Source organism: Alosa pseudoharengus, unplaced genomic scaffold (genome assembly GCF_046254945.1).
Source record: "Alosa pseudoharengus isolate Yale_2024_CS ecotype anadromous, Long Island Sound unplaced genomic scaffold, YU_APseudo_1.1 YU_APseudo_1.1_scf_23, whole genome shotgun sequence".
In the NCBI taxonomy this organism is placed as follows: domain Eukaryota; kingdom Metazoa; phylum Chordata; class Actinopteri; order Clupeiformes; family Clupeidae; genus Alosa; species Alosa pseudoharengus.
In genome coordinates this window covers 10,531,292-10,551,493 of record NW_027468685.1, presented here as the reverse complement: position 1 = coordinate 10,551,493, position 20,202 = coordinate 10,531,292, and the positions used below count along the sequence as shown (strand labels likewise).

At 39.5% G+C, this 20,202-nt stretch overlaps 2 protein-coding genes across 6 annotated transcripts; both read left to right on the top strand.

Moving 5' to 3' along the window:
* The first annotated feature begins 1,148 nt into the window (after positions 1 to 1,148).
* On the top strand, positions 1,149 to 8,925 carry cbx3a (chromobox homolog 3a (HP1 gamma homolog, Drosophila)). 5 transcript variants are annotated; one of them, XM_076301403.1, is made up of 7 exons: positions 1,149 to 1,242; positions 4,122 to 4,162; positions 5,325 to 5,369; positions 5,627 to 5,766; positions 5,855 to 6,020; positions 8,197 to 8,291; positions 8,605 to 8,925. In XM_076301403.1, the coding sequence occupies exons 3-7, from the start codon at positions 5,337 to 5,339 to the stop codon at positions 8,729 to 8,731; spliced, it is 561 nt and encodes a 186-aa protein (XP_076157518.1). In that variant the 5' UTR covers positions 1,149 to 1,242; positions 4,122 to 4,162; positions 5,325 to 5,336; the 3' UTR covers positions 8,732 to 8,925. The 5 variants fall into 5 exon arrangements, with proteins under 5 accessions (XP_076157518.1, XP_076157523.1, XP_076157521.1 ...); XM_076301404.1 differs by having other exon boundaries at positions 1,170 to 1,246; XM_076301408.1 differs by lacking the exon at positions 4,122 to 4,162.
* Positions 8,926 to 12,960: 4,035 nt separating this feature from the next.
* On the top strand, positions 12,961 to 18,520 carry snx10a (sorting nexin 10a). The gene is made up of 5 exons (XM_076301761.1): positions 12,961 to 13,146; positions 13,358 to 13,458; positions 13,686 to 13,784; positions 17,586 to 17,792; positions 18,324 to 18,520. Exons 1-5 carry the CDS (start codon positions 12,961 to 12,963, stop codon positions 18,409 to 18,411), a joined length of 681 nt encoding a protein of 226 aa, XP_076157876.1. The 3' UTR covers positions 18,412 to 18,520.
* Positions 18,521 to 20,202: the final 1,682 nt, after the last annotated feature.

Genomic DNA, 20,202 nt, shown 5'->3' with positions numbered 1-20,202 from the left:
GGATCTTGTGTAGGCTACAACATGTGGTGCATTTGTGACTGCTGCCAGCCAGTTGTGCATTGTCGTTTTATCACATCATGCTGGGTAATGCTAAATAGGCTTCAACCACTATGGGAAATCCCTTAGCACAAGGATTGTAAAACCTTTCCTCTTATATAGCCTAGCCCATATCTGAAATTTCAGTTTTGTGGAATGGCAACAGTGACACTTAACATTTCAATAGCCTCTGAATGGGCAATTCACATGAACAAGACCTGTCCAAAAAGACCATGCCCTAATTTAAATGCCAGGCAAAGGGGAGTCAGTTCTCAAGATGTGGCATGTGAGAGTTTTGAGCTGACCCACCAATGTTTGTGCTTGAGATCTTGCTTAGGCCCCCAGAAAAAATAGCACTGTGCAACCTGGCCCATGCAGCTAAATAATTTTTCTATGCAAAGTTGTATTGCACTACAAAAATAGAGTAATCACTACATTAAATTAAGTCAAGTCAAGTCAAGTCGGCTTTATTGTCAATTTCTTTACATGCACTGGTCATACAAAGAATTGAAATTTCGTTTCTTACTTTCCCATGCAGACATAGACATACTTTAAATACAGACATAGACATACTATAGACATAGCCATAGACAATAAAAAATAAAAAATATATACAGACATACCACATACAGACATTAAAGTGCGAGACTGAAATATAGAACATATATCCAAATATAGAACATATATCAAAAAATAGAGGTAGTTGTGTTGTATATTTACATAGTCCTAGCGTAACCTTCTGACTCTGAGTAGTAGTAGCAGCAGCATTGTGGCAGAGTGATAAATAACATTTACATGAAGTTTAAACTTGTGATTGCGTGTACTGTATATTTACATTGATATGCAGTCATTTCAAGTATATCAGGCTTGATATAAACATTATATCATATAGTTGGCCTAATGTTCAGTAAACCTGTACACTGAATAGGTTCTAAAAAAGAGTGAGAAACTATATTATGGCAACTATGGCAAGATAAGAAGGTTATTTGGTACAGGATTGTTGTCTTCCCCTGGTGCGGGGCGTCGCCTTTATTGTGTGTGACGACTGCACGCACGTACGTCGTTGCAATTGTGGGCGTGAGACGTAGAAATTGTACGTAGTGTGCTCACAGCCGTTGTGTGTGTTCTTCCCCTGTGTTAACGCTGTGCATTGAAGAAGTCGGAGGCATCGATATCTGGAAAACCCGCCACATAACACAAAAGAAAGTAGGTATGTTTATAAATGTTACTTATTAAGTACATAGGCACATGTGCGTCAAAACCAAACAATTCCGATGGTCGTTTAGCCTACTTAGCTACTTGCGCGAACGAATTGTAGCCTGATTTACCCGTGCACAGCACAATTCTCTTTTTTTCGCGCGCAGGAGCTAGATTAGCGAGCTAGCGAACTATTGCAGCATGGTATTCACGACGAGGCTTGGTGGTGAAAGCACGCCGTAGGTGTTTGATTACAATGGGGTTTTAATAGGTCATATGCAATGTTTTTATTTAGCAGTAATACTATTTCATGAAAGTATGCCTCAATTCTCAGGACCGCTGTTAAAAGTGAAATTGCGTGTGTGCTCTGCCTAATGTTAACAAAGCATGCAGATAACCATGTTAAATATAGTTAACATTATCATGGCAACTGGCTATCGTGAAGAGACTGGCAAATTTGCAACGCATACTAACGTAATGCACATTAGTGGTTAATATTTAGTAGTGCAATTATTTCAATTAATATTAAACGTTACTACCGTCACTTGGTATTATTCGTGTAACGTTAATTGGGCCGTCTACACGTACTTGGGACTCGCATGCTAACTTGCTCGATTCTGCAGTTGTCTTGAGTAGAAAAGAGGCAGCTTGATGCTAAGAACAGCACTTAGCTTGCTAAGGATAAGTTAGCATAATGGACGTTTAACCAAAGTGTTTAAACCCCCGCAGCCAATATTATTGGAAGTCCACCAATCGTCGGTGCCCTTAGTTATACTTACACTACAACTTAGGTACTTATTTGAAAATTGGGCTAGTTGGTCGCAGTTGATGTTGCAAAATAACGTAAGAAAAATAGCGTTTCAGATTTGGTACGCTTGACCCCTGACCTCATCTTGGCATAGGAAACAATTATTTCAACGGATGGAGATCATGGGCTTTTTTTCGGATACTTTAACACGCAGCATATTAAGGAATCAGACATGTTATACGTTATCTTGTAGCACTGAGTAAGTTGCAAGAAGGCTAGATAAAGAGATGCATTCTTGCTAACCACTAACCAGCTAACATTGATGCTTCCCAATCAGAGATTCTAAGAACATCGCGTTCTAGTTGTGCTGCATACTAGGAAATGTAGGCAGCCGCTTGTAATCACGACACACAGAGACCGCCTCGAAGATTGGTTTGGCCTCGTGTTTTCTTTTTGTCCACTTTCTGCGGTCAGCATCAACAGCTCAATCCTTAGTGGACTATGTATGAACTACACTGAGTGCCTCAGTCTGCTCATTCAAAGCAATCCAGCTAGGATTAATAAATATAAGATAACGTTCAGTTTCCGGTTAAAACAAGTGTTCAAATGACCAGTCTTAACACCTACATGGCCTTTAAAAATAATTGTTGCTCTACTTTTGGGGCCAAAACAATGCCACTTTGGATTTACAACAACTTTGATATATTTGTTTTTCCGCACACACTTGACATTCAGGTTTATTTGTGTGGTTGAAACACTAGCGGCAGAAAGTTTACTTCTCCCTCTAGCTTGAAGATAGCATACCATATATGTAGCATGCAGTTAGATATGGTTCAGTGCACCACCCTTTACAGACATTCTATTATCAGATTCACCTATTCACTCTCTTTAAAGTGTTTTTTTTTTTTTTTTACTGGGTGACTATTGTGGATGGATATGTAGATTGTGAGGTTTTCGCCTCACAAGTAAACGTTAAGCCCATATCTTAAAATTGTATAAACAAGTTGCATGCATTTATAGGTAAATTAAGCAAGCACAGCAGGAATCTTGCCCTTGGTCTGCATAGTAAAGGAAATTATTTGATATGGTGTGAGTTCTGTGCTAGTTCAGAAAACCACACAACTTAACTATTTGCATAAATCATAGCAATAATCTTTTAACTGTAGTACATCTACTTCCTATGGGAGAAGAGTCATAGTGTGCCTCAATATTTTAAGATGACTTAAACCTCTATTGCCTGTCCTAAATAGCATGCAATTATCTGACTCAGCCATCTGAATAGGTCAAGTATCACTTAAATAGTCTTCTCATTTGGTAATGAGAGAAACCTGTCCATGCTTCATTGATGGTTGGCCCCTTTGCCCAAAATGCTTAGTGAAGACCTGTGACCGTGTGTGACCTTTGAACATTGTAGATGGAGAGACAGAGGTAGGCCTATATGACAACCTGGAAAGAGCAAATATTCCTCTTGCAGTGGTATGCGTAAGTTTAGGACCCCCCCCCCCCAATGCTTAAGTTGACTATAAAGAGGAATAACATGGATATTGATCTCAGTGCCTTATTTAAAAACATGAGGGAAAAATCCAACCTTTAAGGACAATACATGTCTTTGTGAATGAATAATGTATCATAAATAAATGTTCTTCCTTAAAATACAGGGGGCATAAGTATAGACACCCCTATGTTAAATTCCCATAGAGGCAGGCAGATTTTTATTTTTTAAAGGCCAGTTATTTCATGGATCCAGGATACTATGCATCCTAATATATTTCCCTTGGTATTTCGAATTATATAGCACCACATCATCACATACCCTTCACCATACCTAGAGATTGGCATGGTTTTATTTCAGTTAGCCTAATAGCTGGTTTGATTTGCATTGAGATGCTTTTATGAAAAGTACCCCATGCCAATACTTATGCCCCCTGTATTTTAAGGAAGAACACTTATTTATTTACGACACATTATTCATTCAACAAAGAATTTCTGCATACCACTGTATGTGAGCACACCATACTGTGGACCCTCATCAGCGCCAGGGTTGGGACTAAAAATCAATACAGTGATATGCTCACAATATGTTGTCATGACTCCCAAATATCTATACATTTATTCTCCTGACAATTCTGATTTTCCACAGAATCACTATCTCGTGTCTGGTGTTGACATTTGTCAACTTAAGTAAGTTAAAGATGCCACAACCAGTGTCTCAATACATAATTCCTGTCTAAGTACATTATTGCTTCTCCTTTGGGGTATTCTTTCTTCAGTTGCAGATGTTGTGATGTGTGATGTATGGTGAATGGTTATCTTGAAATGTATTGAGTATAGTGCAAAAGTGCTGTTTTGTGATCTAATAATAATTATCTGATTCCCATCCCTAATGACCACCTTACACCAAACAACTTTGACAAGATTTGGGAAAGATTCTTGAAAGTGTAGTCTTTTAACTAATGCAATTCAAGCTTTACTCAAGACTCCAATATTTCAAGAGTCTTTCCCAAATCTTGTTAAAGTTGTTTGGTGTAAGGAGGCCATAATCTGCATGAGGCAGGTTTCCCACCGGTCTTGAAAGTGTGTGATTTGAGAAATATAAATACACCCCCAACATCAACACATTCAAGGCATCTGCTGTGGGGAAAAAAATCACTTACAAAGCATGATTATTGCAGTACTTGAACTGGTCACATTATAAACATAATTATTCATGTTTTTCTTTCACCTTTTTCATTTACATTATTAGTAATTAGTACTTATTATTAGTACGTATTACAAATTGAAATGAAACAAAAATAAAATGACAACACAGAAAAACCTGTGAGCGAAACTTTTATTATATAGAATGTATAAACTATACAGACTTATCTGTCTGTTCCTTTGAAGGCCTTTCAAAGGTTTTGATAATACAGATATGGCTTATTGAAAGTACTTGAATATATATTGTATATATTGTGTGAGAAAAGGCACGAGGCCCCATATTCTACAGTCACTGCAACACAGCCCACTTGAGATGTTGAGAATTGTTTGAACATTCTAGCCTTTGTCTTATTTATTGTTGTCTTGGAGCCTCAGTGAAGTGGCTCTTGTTATTAAAATTATCATTTGTGTAATACTTGGTCACCTGCACTTAGGCCACTCCTGGAAAGTCTTTGAATTTGATGTTTTTTTGAATTTGTGAAGTGTGAGGACCTTTTGCTTATATAGTTCAGGCTCGTTTGCAGAGGAGGCCAGCTGAACATGAATTCTGAAAGTCTTGCCCTCAGTTGCCATCATATAGTGTGTGTGTGTGATTGTGTGTTAATATGCATATCTACCTTTACACATCTTTGTTTACCTCATACAGCCACTGAAGCTGATGGACGTCCGTCCGAAACGTTCTCAAGAAACTGTGTGTACTGCATTAGAACTTCACCTCCTATATATACACACACACATTCATGGGATGCTAAAATTCCCCCACCTAGTCTGATGCTCAGTGTCTTCATTCAGAAAAGCTTTCACGGTTGACCTTGCAATGCTGCAGTCCTTAATGTCAAAATGGTGTGCAGTAATTTCCTGCTGTCTACGCCAGCCTCTAAGAAGGCACAGAAATGCTTGCAGGTCAATCTGTTGTCACCATATTGAATCTGTTCTGGTGTTCTCTAGGGGGCCATGGGTAAGAAGCAGATGGGCAAGTCCAAAAAGGAGGTGTCTGAACCCGAGGAATATGTGGTGGAGAAGGTCATGGATCAGCGTGTGGTCAATGGAAAAGTGGAGTACTTCCTCAAATGGAAAGGGTTCTCAGAGTGAGTGAGCGTTATAGTAATGAACATGCCTGTTTTGTTGGGCACCGCACCTCTCAGACGGGTAATTTTGTAACGTGATGCGTTGCAGTGCTGACAACACCTGGGAGCCGGAGGAGAACCTGGACTGTCCCGAGCTGATCGCAGCCTTCCACACAGCCCAGAAGGGAGTGGTGGAGAAGCCCGACTCAAACAAGAGGAAGCCCTCCACAGACGAGCCAGAAACAGAAGAGAGCAAGGCCAAGAAGAAGAAAGAGGTAGCTTATCACTGCATGAACCTGCAAAGAACTGGTACATATGAGATTGGCCGAGTCTGAAAACATAGGCGATGCCGCTTTGTGGATGGTTGACTTCACAAGTTGCTTGTAGATTTTCAAGACGCGTCACACATGCTCAAGCCACACTGGTGAGGGGAAACTAGTCATGAATGATTGTGAGGAATCTTTATCCCGAAGTACCATATTTATGTAGAACACCAAGAATAGTAGAACATCTCTGCAAATACCCTTGTGGCTGAAGGTATGTTGCATGTATGGCAAACCACTGCGGGCTTTGGTGAAAATGAGTTCAAAAGGCATATTGAATATGAAATGTACAAATTATGCAGCCTTGTCAATTATTGTTTACATCCACTATATTTGAATATCAAAGTGCAAAGAACTTTTGCATTTACGTTTGTATTCAGAATGTCTATGTATCTATCTATCTATCTATCATTCTGAATACAAACATAAATGCAAAAGTTCTTTGCACTTTGATATTCAAATAGATATATATTTATTTTTAAAAAAAGTTGTTTGGACCATTTTGGATCTGCCACATACAATTTGTTCATCTCAAAATGGTCTGCTGAGTAAGATGACCTCATTCGTTTAAATGAAGCCAGTATTAGTTATTCATTATGTCCACATGGTGGCATCAGTGTGTTGAGTAGAGTGAGGTTTTCCCCTTCAGCCAGCTGGACAAGGTTTTTAACTAATCCTTATAGACCCTTTCAACAATAAAAACAAAAACAATGCTTGAACGTTATATTTGGGCCCCAATCTACTTCCTCTGCATTAAGATAACATATGGAATGTTAAAAAGGAAATCTTGTGGGGCCAACTATGATGCTGATAATGGAACTCTCTTGAAAGGGTCTATAGACCCTTTCAACAAGGTAAACAATAACAATGCTTAACCCTTAAAGGTGTAGGTTTTTGAACATTCTAAGTTCCGCAACAATTGAAGGTTCTAAAATTCTATGTTGAATTCAATGAACCCAGATATTCTTTAGAACGTTCATTTCTCAACATTCCCATCACACCGGTGTGACGGTACTCCTTTAAGGGTTAAACGTTCTATTTGGTTCCCAATCTACTTCCTCTGCATTAAGATAACATATGGAATGTTAAAACAGAAGCCTTGTCGGGCCAACTATGATGCTGATAATGGAACTCTCTTGAAAGGGTCTATACCAGAGAGATATTTCACAAAACCTAGATACGGGATTAAGCTGGGATTTTTGGTTTTCCTGGCCTGGCCCTGACTAGGCTAACATCCTGTAGTTACAATACAATACAGTATTAAATGTCTTGTCTTATTGGTTCAGCCAGCTGTCATTCAAATCAGACCTCCTTTTTTTTTAAAGAGCTTTATTCCATTTGTATACTTTTTGATAAATGTGTTTGCTTGCAAAACACCACAGATTGTCTGCAGTATGTCATAGGGTTATTTTAATTGTGATCGCCTTAAAATTATAATAATATATGTTGATATACTTGCTTCTATATATAGTTTGCTTCTTTTGTTGATGGGCATTTGACGAATAGCCTACTGTAGTAGTTGATTGGAAATGGATGTCAATTTTTCAAAGATGTTTTCAACAAATTCGGTTATAAAGACAATATAAAATCAAATAGTGTATCTTTACTATGTGTATCTACATTGGCATCTGGCAAGCGCTTTCCTTAATGATGATGCGTGCCTAGACAAGGAAGCATTCACACGTGGGTGCATACGAATATTTGCATTCAGTTTATCCACCACGCCTACTCTCGCAGTTTTACAGAAATGGCCTGCTGGTCCTATATTATATAGAACATCCATATTGAGTGCCGAATTGTCAACATTTCGAAAGAAATATAAGGTAAAGCATATTCTAGTTAGTCTACTGAGACTGCAGTAACTTATAATGTAAACAGAATGGATGGAAGACGAAAACTGGATGGCTTTCCGGTTTAAGGAATAAGGTGGATATCAAAAGCGGTTCACTTTGTGTAAATGATGCTATTTTTTTGTGCGTCTTAATGCGCGTTAATTCCTAACGTGATTTTTACAAATAACCAAACAAAGGATATTTAATAGATGTGAGTACTGCTCTGTGGTTGTGTTACACTGTGAATGCACCGTAAAAGCCCTTACTGATGGAAATGTTTGTTTGTGCGAGCGTAGAGTGAAAAACCACGGGGGTTTGCCCGGAACCTTGAGCCCGAGAGGATCATCGGTGCAACAGACAGCAGTGGGGAGCTTATGTTCCTGATGAAATGGTGAGGAATGATTTCACTTGCATTGATACCCTATATCGGGGGTTTTCAACCAGTGGTCCCCGGTCCACTTGTGGTCCGTGAGGACATTGCTGGTGGTCCCTAACCATGGACTCGGTAATGTAGTTGTAATGTGGGAATCAGTATTTTTTATTCAGTGCTGGTCCTGGGGTTGCGTACCGTAATTAGTCAGAATGGTGGTCCCTGGTTCACAATCAGTTGAAAACCCCTGCCCTATATAAATGCCTTCTCTGTGTTCTGTGTGGATCCGCCTATATTTACTGACCCCTGTTTTTGTTTGTGTGTGTGTGTGTAGGAAAGATTCTGATGAAGCAGATCTGGTACCGGCACGAGAGGCAAACACACGTTGCCCTCAGGTTGTCATCTCATTTTATGAGGAGCGCCTCACCTGGCACTCCTGCCCTGAAGATGAGCAGCAGTGATGCGCACGCGCGCATACACACACATACGCACGCACGCAGACACACACACACACACACACACACCAACTCTACTTTTATTTTCTTGTTTTAGTTTTTGCATACTTGAAGCTATGGTAACTTCTGTGTTTGCTGTATAATGTCTTTGTAAATATTTGTTTTTCAAAACAACGCAATAAAGGTTTATATTACTCGTATTTCAAGTCCTTTTCTTTCCCCCCCCAAGCATGCACGAGCACAGTCCAGTCACCTACCCTCAGGCCTCTTTAGAGTTCGTAAAGGGAGGGAAATGTTTAAATTTGACAAATTGGATCAGATCTACCTTGAGGGCAATGAGTATTTGTGGAACATTTACACAATGCTAATGAGACGATAAGTAGCCAAAGAAAAGCAAAAAGATCACTGTTGGGAACGTTGAAGCCTGTGGGGTACATGTAGTACTGTAGTTGCCATAGCCACTCAGAATTGATCAAGGCTGTATATAAATGTAGAGGGGAAGAAAACATTTTCTATGCTGGGTTCAGATGGAACTAGGAGCACAATTACACTTGCAGCTATAGTCATTGTCACGCTCACAGGGGTCCCACGGGCCACGGAATTTCAGAAAATATATTCCAGTAATGGAAAGTCAGGGAATTGTATGGGGAAAGACATGGAATATCAGGGCATTTTGTTGTAGCAGGTTAACATTTGCTTGTCAAAATACAGGAATCCAAATATTTCCACTGAGAGTGTATATCTGGTTATTAGCTTTACTGATGGCTTGAGTAGCCCAGCTTTGTTTATTTAATGCCCATTTATTCATCTCCCACTTTAAAAAAAGTAAAAGCTTCTTGAAAGCTACACGGCTGCTTTGAAATCATTGGTCGGTATATTGTACTATTCATTATATAATAAGTCATGGAAATTCAGGTTTTTTTTGTTGAAGTCATGGAATTTGACATTTGAGTGGGAACCCGCCCCTCTGTAATTGAGTTATCAGAAATTGGAACCGAGTCCAATTGTTTGAAACCTACAGAGAATGTATTTATTAACAAATGAACAAATACCCTATCAGGCTTTAGTTAACCTGGGACCTTGTCCCATCGTGGAACAATTGGTCTCGTGATGTGGATTAGAATTTGTACTTTGGTTGCTGATATTAAGAGGTGGTGTTGACTAATCGCAATCTAATATTACTGTGGTCTGGTCTGTTTATCACTCTTAAGCCTTTTTGGAGACATACGAGATTTGGCCAGGATTGCTGTCCTGAGCAGCTGTGTTTTAGCTAAGTCCTTTTAGGCAAGTCTCCCCACTTGGGGGCCATCGTGCAAGGCACTTTTGGCAGTTATCGTACAACTATTTTCTTATTGAAGTGAATGGGGAGGCATTCAGGAAGGGACTGGATATGTGTAGAATCTTCTGCCATATTGGGGTTATGAACTAGCCCCATTCATTTCTATGGAGGATTCTTTGAGTGCTATGTCTATTAGAACATCTCACTAATCTCTTTGCATTCATGTGAAGAAAATGTTTAGGATGTGTCTAATTTGGTTAGTCATTGGTTCTGTATATGCAGTGAAGACACAAGCAGCTTTCTGTTAGGAGGGTCATTCAAGGAAGAATGTTGCTTCATGATCAGCACATGTGCCCATTATATACATGGTACAGCACAGACTGGATTCAGACATCCAGGCACCACTGAAAAGGCCACAGACTGTCAGTGGATCTGCTGAGAACACAGCCATTATACAAAAACAATTATTTTCCTTCAGACTGAATATTTCCGTGAATCGCTGCACTAAATCAAGGTTTTTTTTTAAATAAATAAATGAAGATATTCTATGTAAGGTTTGAATACCAATTATGGTCAAAACATGTGAAAGTGTTGAGTTGTTCACAGAGAGACATTATTTAAGTCATGGTAGCCTGTCAGCCAGTCAACAGCAAATGATCAAGCAAAGAAAAGAGGGGTCAATAGGTTAACTTAGGATCCATGACCAACAAGCTGTTATATAACACAGGATCTGGGTCATTGCAGTAATGCTGCCATTTGACTTTAATTTTACTTTTTTACGTGGTTGATTCTTAAATACCCATCTTAACTGAATTCATGAATGGGATAGCATATGAAATATTCCTTTGATATAAGATGGAGGAATAAAACACTTAGGCCTACATATTGAGTTTTTTTTTTTTCTTAATAGATAAAGAAGAAATCAGTACACACCTGGCTGATTTAGTCATAGGCAAAGGCTGTGCTTACAGGCCTACAAAGCAGACAGGTGTTCAAAACCTCTGGGTCAGGTAGCCCTCTGTTGTGTGAGAGTGCTAAGGAGATGTATAGGCCTCCAGCAGCCACTCACAACTAACTCATCGGTTTGCAGCTAGCCTGTCCAGTTAAAAAAAAAGCCTTGGCTTGATAGGCTAAGGATGAAACAATCAAGGTGAAATCCATTCAGGCAATTCTCTGCAAGCTTGTCATTGGCTGTTTTAATCATTTCTGATTGGTTGATAATATGCTAACGACCAGTGAAACTGCTAGTAGTTTGAGAAGTTGGCAGAGCAATATCTCCAAGCCTCTTGTGGGCTGACCTGGTCTGTTCTCAGTGTGTTAGGCCCTTCTGGGGTGAAGTGCTCGCGGCTGGACCATTGAGCATAGAAAATTAAGGTAAGGGAATGCGATAGTTTTGTTTTTGCCATATTGCCTTTTTTTTTTTTACTTAAACACAACATCTTTTCTGAGAACTTTGCACCGATTGGTCCCCTGTATGTTCTAGTTTTATTTGCGGAATCTTGCGTTAGAAATACAAATGTGATCGAATGATAGTCCATCTCGGTTTCTCGAATTAAGTTGTAAATTAATAGCCTACTCGTCATCCACACAGAAAGGAGTTACGACTAGTTCGCTTTAAAAGAAACTTCGCGATGCAAGTAGCCTATACAAAGGTATGCTTTCTAAAGACATGCTTCATCCTTGATTTCAGCCAAGCCTAAATGGACTAATGTATTTTGAATTATTTCATAGATTATCGTAGGCCTACATAATTTCTGTATTTAAAGTTAGTTTTCAAACAGGAGTCGTGCAAGTTAAACCCCACGTGTTTTGGATAATCGTGCCGATGTGTGGTGTCGATGTTTGTTTATCCAAACTGATGTTATGACTGAGCAAGTGCATTTCACCTGAATGAATAAAGTGTAAATAACTTGCACCACAATATAGACAGCCCTCCAGCGTCAACTAGCAGATGGTGGATTAAGTGCATTATGCAATCGTATTGTGTGGTCCTATGTTTACAAAATATTAATTAAGAAAATGTCATGTGATCAATCTAATCTGAATATGGCACATGTTCTTGCTAGAAAGAACCTCATCTTTTCAGTCTTAAAAGCCCTAATGTCTGGAGCACATACAGAATATAGGCCTTTTTTGTTTTTGATATCTATTTCACCTGTTGACTAGTTTACACATTTGTTTACTTTTTGCTAGGCTATCTATATTTAGTGTGGAGGTTGGAATTTTTATTCAACAATATAGGCCTATGATTTGATCTGTCCACCCATGTGAACCTGTGCCATTCACCGCTGCCACTAGTTTCTTGTCATGTATGTGTCATCTTTCTTTGTTCTTATCACCTTGTTTTCTACCCAGTGAGTCTGTGATGGATGGCCTGATGATTGACAGCCCGCAAAAGGTTGGCATCTGTTTTCTGCTTTAATTAGACCAGTGGTTCCCAAAGTGGCGGTCGGGATCCCCGTTAGACTTTTAGAAATGGCATATTTTAGCCATAATTGTAACCATAATTGTAACTAGATAAACGGTAGTTACATGTCTAATAAAAGCCTTTCATTTTCTTTGCCCCTTCTAACCCCGGATGCGATACATTTGTTTACTTGTAATAAAAGTATTGAATAAATTATATTATGGTTGCTAAATTATAAATAATATTATGGTTGTCAGGCTGTTATGGTCTTTTGTGGTGTTATTTTTGTGTTTCGATAGGCCTGTCAGTGAATAGTTTGTGAACCCCTGAATTAGACGACAAAGGCTACATATCCATAGAATGTGCAGGTCCAGGGGACTTTGCTTTAGTCCAATAACATACATCATATTGTTTCTACATTGTAATTTGGTGGTGGGTGGGTGCGTGCGTATACTGTAGGCATACATTTCTCGGCTCTTATGCTGTCATGGTGTCATACAGTGATGGTGTCATACAGTATATCTCAATAGGTGTATGTAGTGACACAAAATGCATGCCAAGGGGGATGAATTCTGCTTGTTGGAGAAAGAGCTGGGAGACCTTTTTAAAGTGACTGACCCCTGTTGTACATTTTGGCTGTCGTTCCAGGAGTTCATCTGTGTGTGCGTTCGAGATCCACGCTGTCACAAAGAAAACTTCTGGCACACACACATAGACTATGAGATCTGCCTATATGTAAGTGCAACCATTGATCATGGGAGGGGTTTTGGGGTGTTGAAATACATGCAGGTGTACTATCCACGTGTATGAACAATTGTTCTTTAATGCAAGCTTCCTAGAGATGCATTTTAGTAAGTTTTTGCTACCAGTATCGGGTGACGGAACTAAATGTGGCGGTAGGAATGGGTAGTGGTTCAACAAGACCTTTTTTGTGTGTTGTGTCCAGACAAACAGCATGTGCTTCAGGAAGAAAACCTCTTGTGTTCGGCGCCGCTACAGTGAGTTTGTATGGCTGCGTCAGAAGCTACAGGACAGCGAATTTCTCATGTGAGGCTCCACTACCCCCTTAGTGCTCCTTGGCTACAGGGGCTGATTTTACAACAAGGGCTGTTTAGCTGCTTGAAGAATGTTTTTGCCGAATGTTCAGGGTTGACGCATATTTATCACTGATGTGAGAAACCTGTGGTTGTATTCTCTGGATATCTGACCAACAGTCATTGTCACCTTTGTACCTGTCAAGATGCATGATATCCCCTTTGTGTGTGTTTACTTAGAGACATTCCAAAACTTCCTCCTTGGAATCCATTCTTCAGTTTGGGTAACAGTTGCCACGTGGCTGATAGGATGAAGGGACTCCAGAAGTTCTTAGAGGAGTGAGTTCTGCTCATATTTCTTCATCTACCTACCAGCTCTTCTCATGCCCCCTGTTTCCATGTTACATTTGTGGTTTAGCTCTGCTGGATGTGGGTGCTCTGCCCCCCAGTGGCTGACTGGTGATATTACTGGGAAATTGCCCTATTGAAAGATTACTGGCAAAAAATATCAACTTTTTCATAGTATTGTGATTGACACATTACAGTATGTGGTTCCCATTGAAGCTTTAAACAGACCTCAACTAAGCTCCGCTAAGCCCAGAGAGAACTGTTTTAGTTTGCTTTCTTGTTTCTCTTACGCGTGTTGAATTTGAGTTGGTATTGATGCAGATCAGTGGTTGGATTCTTTTACACCCACTTCCCCTGCTCCACTAATTGGGTTGAGCTGGAACTATTATTTAGTGGACAGGACGGGATGGGACTCCTCTTGTTCCACGCATGATTAGTCTTTGAAATCAAAGCCTTTTGAGTAGTTAATTCTAGTGTGTTCATCTAGTCAAGTGTGCACCTGATGATTTGAGGCAGGTATGCCGGTAGAGGTGGTTGCAAGACGGAGAACCTCTGGGATTGTGGGTGGTATTAGGGGAGCTCCCTTGCTTGCCATTTTCTTAGTGGTAAAATGGGACCACGATCAAAAGACAAGCAGGGGAGCTATGCCAAATATTTGTAAACAGAGGATCTGATCGTGCATTACTGCAGGGTTGTCTTGAGTGGTTGCGCAATATCCAAAGCACAAATGTAATGACCGATGGAGGACCGACCGACTACAAGCACAAACACCCCAATCACTTTTGTGTCTACATATGAACACACATCCAACTCATTGAAAAATACTGTTCAATGTCATTGCCATGTTTTAAAGGGACACCAGGTAACCCTGATGCTTTTTCTCTACGAAACTCCCCCTCGCTCAGTCTGAAGCTATTTTCCTTTTCTTTGCATCTTCCGTCAGGGGTTTTCGCTGCTTCTTCGCCGGCTCTGTCATTATACACACGTTTGCAACAATCGCTAGCGTTTCGTTAGCCTGCCTCTGTGCTGTGGTGCAGGATGTAAACTGATCCTGCTTCGGTCGGCGGGTACGATACACTGAACTTGCAAGCGGGATATTCTTCCTACAGGCAGTAGGGGCGGGCGAGAGTCTTCATTCGCCCTGTAATGAGTCATTTAAACGTATAATAGGGATCTTTTTTCTTGCCCTTTTCAAAATGTTTCCCACAAATGATACAAAGCTTTGGATCCAATGCCTGTAAGACATTCTCCATAATTCAAAAGACTAGTGAAAAGGAAAAATTATATACATTTCAGAATTTTCATCGAAATGCAAATCAAATTGAATTACACATGAAACATTGGTCAGAGGGCTAAGTACTTTCTTAGCTAGGGAAAGTAGTTTCTACAACTAACTGTTTAGCTACTTAGGGGTGAAGTAAGCAGTGTAGGCTCTACTGTCCACTGCTGGTCTGGACAGACAAAAGCTAACAATATTATTTTCCATTATTCAGTAATGACTTGACCAAAACAAAATTCAAGTGAATATAAATATTTTAATAAAGGTGTTCCATTCCAATGTTAACCTGATTCAATTGGATCTGTGTTTCATATGAATTGTTTAATACTGGGACATATGATATCATTATTAAATGTAAATATAGAGCAGCACTTACCTTATGTAACTTACCTTGCAGTAACAATGAATGTCAACATTCTCCTCACTGATAATGTGATTTGGACTTGGAGACTGTATTTTGCCAGTGTTCCGTTTTCTTTCATTTTGGACACCTTATACATTGTGTGACAGAACACCCTGATTCGTCATACTATATTTACATATTTGGTATTGTTGGATTCAGTACAACCCCACCTTTCCCATAAGCCATCATATGTGTTGCTATGATAATCCCTGGTAAAGCAGCTACAAAGTAAATGAAAACATTCTGCATAGATATTCATTTTTTGCATGTCCTCTTATTTTAGGTGTATGTTTACATGTCTCTCTTCATTCCATACATCAAGATATTCACATGCAGTCTTTTCTAGTAGGTAAAGCAACTTCCTGACTATAAACATGCCAAGTTTCAAAGCTCTCAGAGCTTGTGTGATTTATCTGCACTAATTTATATGCCTTAACTCCAATACGGACTGGCTATATTTTAGTCCTTTTTTGGTTTTGGGGTGTATAACAATATCTGTTCATTTAACAATCTTAGCAGTAAAATATTTTTAGCCAAGAATCCATTTCATATATGGGAGACTTTAGAGATAAGGAAAAACATTGTTGCGTTTAGTTCTACCTCCGGTAGGGGTATCTCAAAAATGTGGGGCCATTGTCACTAGCCTAATATACAGTACCGACTTACAAAGATGAGTAATTAAGACGAAAACGTTGCCTGGTGTCCCTTTAAGCAGCGACCCAACCATTGTTCATGCTTTTCAAGGTTCCCCTGCGATTCTGCTATAAAAGAGCATCCAATTTGAGAGATTGCCTGGTGCAGTCATATCTTCCTGCACCAAGTCCGCTACATCTTTCTTTCAAAATCCCAGACAGTCATTTTAAGTGCTTTAATTGTGTAGTATCCAATTCCATGCTTACTGAGAAATCGTTTACACATCCAAGCACACACAGGAGGTTCAAAGTAAAAGGCAGAATTACCTGCTTAACCTCTTTTTTATTTATTGACGTGGCCTTGTGAGTTTTCTAAGAAGGCTGTGAACAGGATTATGATTTCCCCAACCCAGGTACTCAATGTATTCAAAGTACATGGCAATGCTGACAAACCTGGCTAAGTTAACTCTTAATAGAAGAGCCCTCTGTCTGACTTCATTCACCTCTTACTCTAAGAGTTAAATTGCCCAATTATCCAATCCAAGGTCTGCTGAAGTTCCACTTGAATGGAAATGATCTGGAACTTAATGTTGAAAGCCGCTGTTATGTAATGTTTTTTTTGCGTATTCTGAACAATGAAGCACATTAGACCTTTACTTGCTGAAGCACCGTTTATCAATATTGCCAACTGTGCTTGTCTGGTCATGTCCATTCTTGTCAAGTTGTTATATAAGCATAAAGATGTGACTTATCATTGACTTAGTTGATTGCTAGCACGTCCAAGTATACAAGGAATTTGGTCTCTGCATTTATCCCATCCGTGAATTAGTGAACACACAGTGAACAGCCTGGCTACAGCTCGGGGAGCAGTGAGGGGTTAGGTGCCTTGTTCAAGGACACTTCAGCCGTGGATGGGAGGGAGAACAGTGCTCAACCACTTCCCCCGCCCACATTTTTTCCTTCTGGGTAGGGGATCGAACCAGCAACCCCCGGTTACAAGTCCGAACCCCTAACCAGTAAGCCACGGCTGCACATTTAAAAAATGGGAAACGGAACAATAGCAAAAAATACATCAATTTAGGGAGTATTTTTTGTGTGCTATAGTATTAGGCTATTTAGGCCTTAACTGCAGTATTGTACACCCAAGTATGGTGACTGCTGTTGTACAGTGGCTTTCTCTAAATGTTCTTTGTGCCATCACCCGTTGAAGCCTATCCAGCATGTGAGGCTTGTATGAGCAAGTGGATCAAGATTAACTTTTACATTTTTTACATTTATTCACACTTTTATCCAAAGCGACGTACAGCAAGAGAATAACATTCAAGCTACGATTAGAGATCTGATTTATAATCTGTTGCTCAGTGTGAGTGGGGAAAGTGTCCAAACCGCACTCTGAAAACACTGCTCAAAAAGGTTTTGCCTGTGTATCGTAACCCTTAGCAGAATTCTGAAACTGTTTCAACTTGTGTGTCCTACAGTGTACTACAGACTCCCTTTTTCCTGTCTGAAAGCCGACTGCACCTGTTTCTGCAGTCGCATCTAAACATCATGAAGATTGATGCATGTGCCCAAGGACGCACGCGCTACACTGTAGAACAAGCAATCCAGGGCTGCACATGTAATTTGTCAAGATTCCCCTTTGATGATGAAGAAAGCAAAATTGGCTTTGACTCCGACTGTGAAAGGTAATGTAATGTAACGTGATGTAATGTGTGTATCCATTGAAGTCTTAAGGCCTATTCACACCAAAGATTTGCGATAAGATGAGCTGCAACATTCTATAAACCAGCAACTTGCTGCAACATTCTAAAACTTTGCCACTGTGACTAGACATGGTGAATTTTCGCATAACAGTGGCATTTTGCGATAGCTTGCAACAATGTGCAACATCTAATGGCCACCTTACACCAAACAACTTTGACAAGATTTGGAGAAGATTCTTGAAAGATTGTAGTCTTTTAACTAATGGCCCACATTCAAGCTTTACTCAAAAGACTCCAAATCTTGTCAAAGTTGTTTGGTGTAAGGAGGCCATAATTCACACCGCTGCAACTCCTTTCTGCAACGGTTTTGTCTTGTTGTGAATCTTTGTTGTGAATTGGGTCTTATACTACAGCCATAGTTTGCACAAGTAACTTTCAGTGTTGTAGTGATTGATTGATTGGCCTGTTGATTGCATTGCGTTCATGTAAACAGTCTATGTTGTGATTGCGCAGCAACTCCTCCTCCGGTTTGGGTCACAGTATGGAGCCAACAATGTCTCTGAGCGAAGGCACGTCTGCCAGTGATTACCATGAGGCCTAGCTGGTGGCCAACCCAGAGGAGCTCTTCAGCTGGCTGCAAGCATGACGTGGACCAGAGTGCCCATGGTGAGCTTATGTTCTTGTGTGAACCGTCGTACGGTTAGACAAGTTCACAGCACATGGTCCTGGTTGCTTGCTTACCCTCACTTTTCCTTAATTCTTAATCCTTAGAATTATTTGCTGCTTGTATGTGAAGGTGGCTAGTAAGGTCTCAACAGCAATGTCCTAGTTTATTTTGCATGTATTGTCATGGTAATAACATTCATGTGTCCCTTTCTGGTTTACTTTTTTTTTTTTTTTTTTTTTTTAAGAGATTCTTAATGTCTGAAGACCCAGTAGAGGGCACTTTTTACTATTTTGCTATCAAAGTATTGTTAAAGGAATCTGTCTTAATGTGTTTATTAATGAATGTTTTAACTGGTGAATATGCAGGAGCTTCTGAAGATGACTGGGAAAATACATTTTATTTTTATTAATTTAATTTTTGAAAAATATTGTCACAAATTATAAATATATAAAAAATATATAATTATAAAAATAAAGTGTATTTAGGAAAAATACTTCAAATGGTTTTGTCTCTTTTATGGTTATGGATATGGCAGACACTTTTGTCCAAAGTGACATACAAATACAAGACAATATAATACTTAAATTTAACAAGGAACAATTTAAAATTTTGGTCAGACTACATTAAGGAAAATGGCAATAATAAACAAACTTTTATGGTGCAGGAATGCAGTTTTTTCACCCTGATTAAGGTGAGGGGCCATGGAGGTCCAGCCTTTAAGTCTTTGTCAAATGTGTAAATATGGGGCAATAAAGCTCTACATAGAATTCTATGTAGTCAATTTGAATACTGAAATAAGCTTTAAGGCAGAGCAGTTAGTAATGAAGGATCTTTGTTGAAGGACTAGGACCGCTAGGCCAGAGAGGACGTACACCTACGGAGATCTCCATTGTGCTAGTCAGAGGATTGAGGGAGTGAAGGAGACACCGAGGTCTATTAGCTCTGGCAAAACTTAACATGTTGCCACAGGCATGTTGATGTGGGTGCAGTCGATCGGTTACTTGTGTCCATTCATCAGTGTCTAGCATTGGCTGATACACACCATTAGCGTGGTGAGCAATACCACACATTCCATGAGTCCAGTCTTTTCCAGAGGACTCAAATGTTCATATGTCAGCTAGAGTATGATAAATAACATTAGTGGCTGTGTGTGGGTCATAACCTCTCCAAAATTCCCATTTAAAATCTTTTAGGTTTTTGTTGGGTTGCTTCATTCCATTCACTTCTAATGGCATTTATAATTGGCATAATTAATGTAATGTAATTTAAAAAAATATATTTCATGACCCATAGTCATGACTGTGGATAACATATTTCAGCCTAGGCCTATTAAGATAAAATATGATTGTGAGGTGTAACTACAACATGTCACCACAGGGTGGAGTCAATGACACTGTATTTAGGTGAGCATCACCTGAGCTTATGATTTCTGGACATTAAATGTCCAGGACTTCAGGATGCTGATACTACGTGGCCTTTTAAATATCCTCAGGGTTGGATTAGGGGACAGAGGAAGAAAAGTTGGACGTGTAGCCTAAGGCAGGGTGCATGAACAGAGGTCGGCAAGATGATTCTTTACTCTATTAATAATTTGTATTTCTTTATGCAGGCAATATGACTTATGACAATATTGCTATAAACTGATAATTTTAATGCTAACGTTAATGCAATGTTTATTGATGTAATTGTAAGTCTGCTTAGAATCAAACATTTTAATATGTGGAT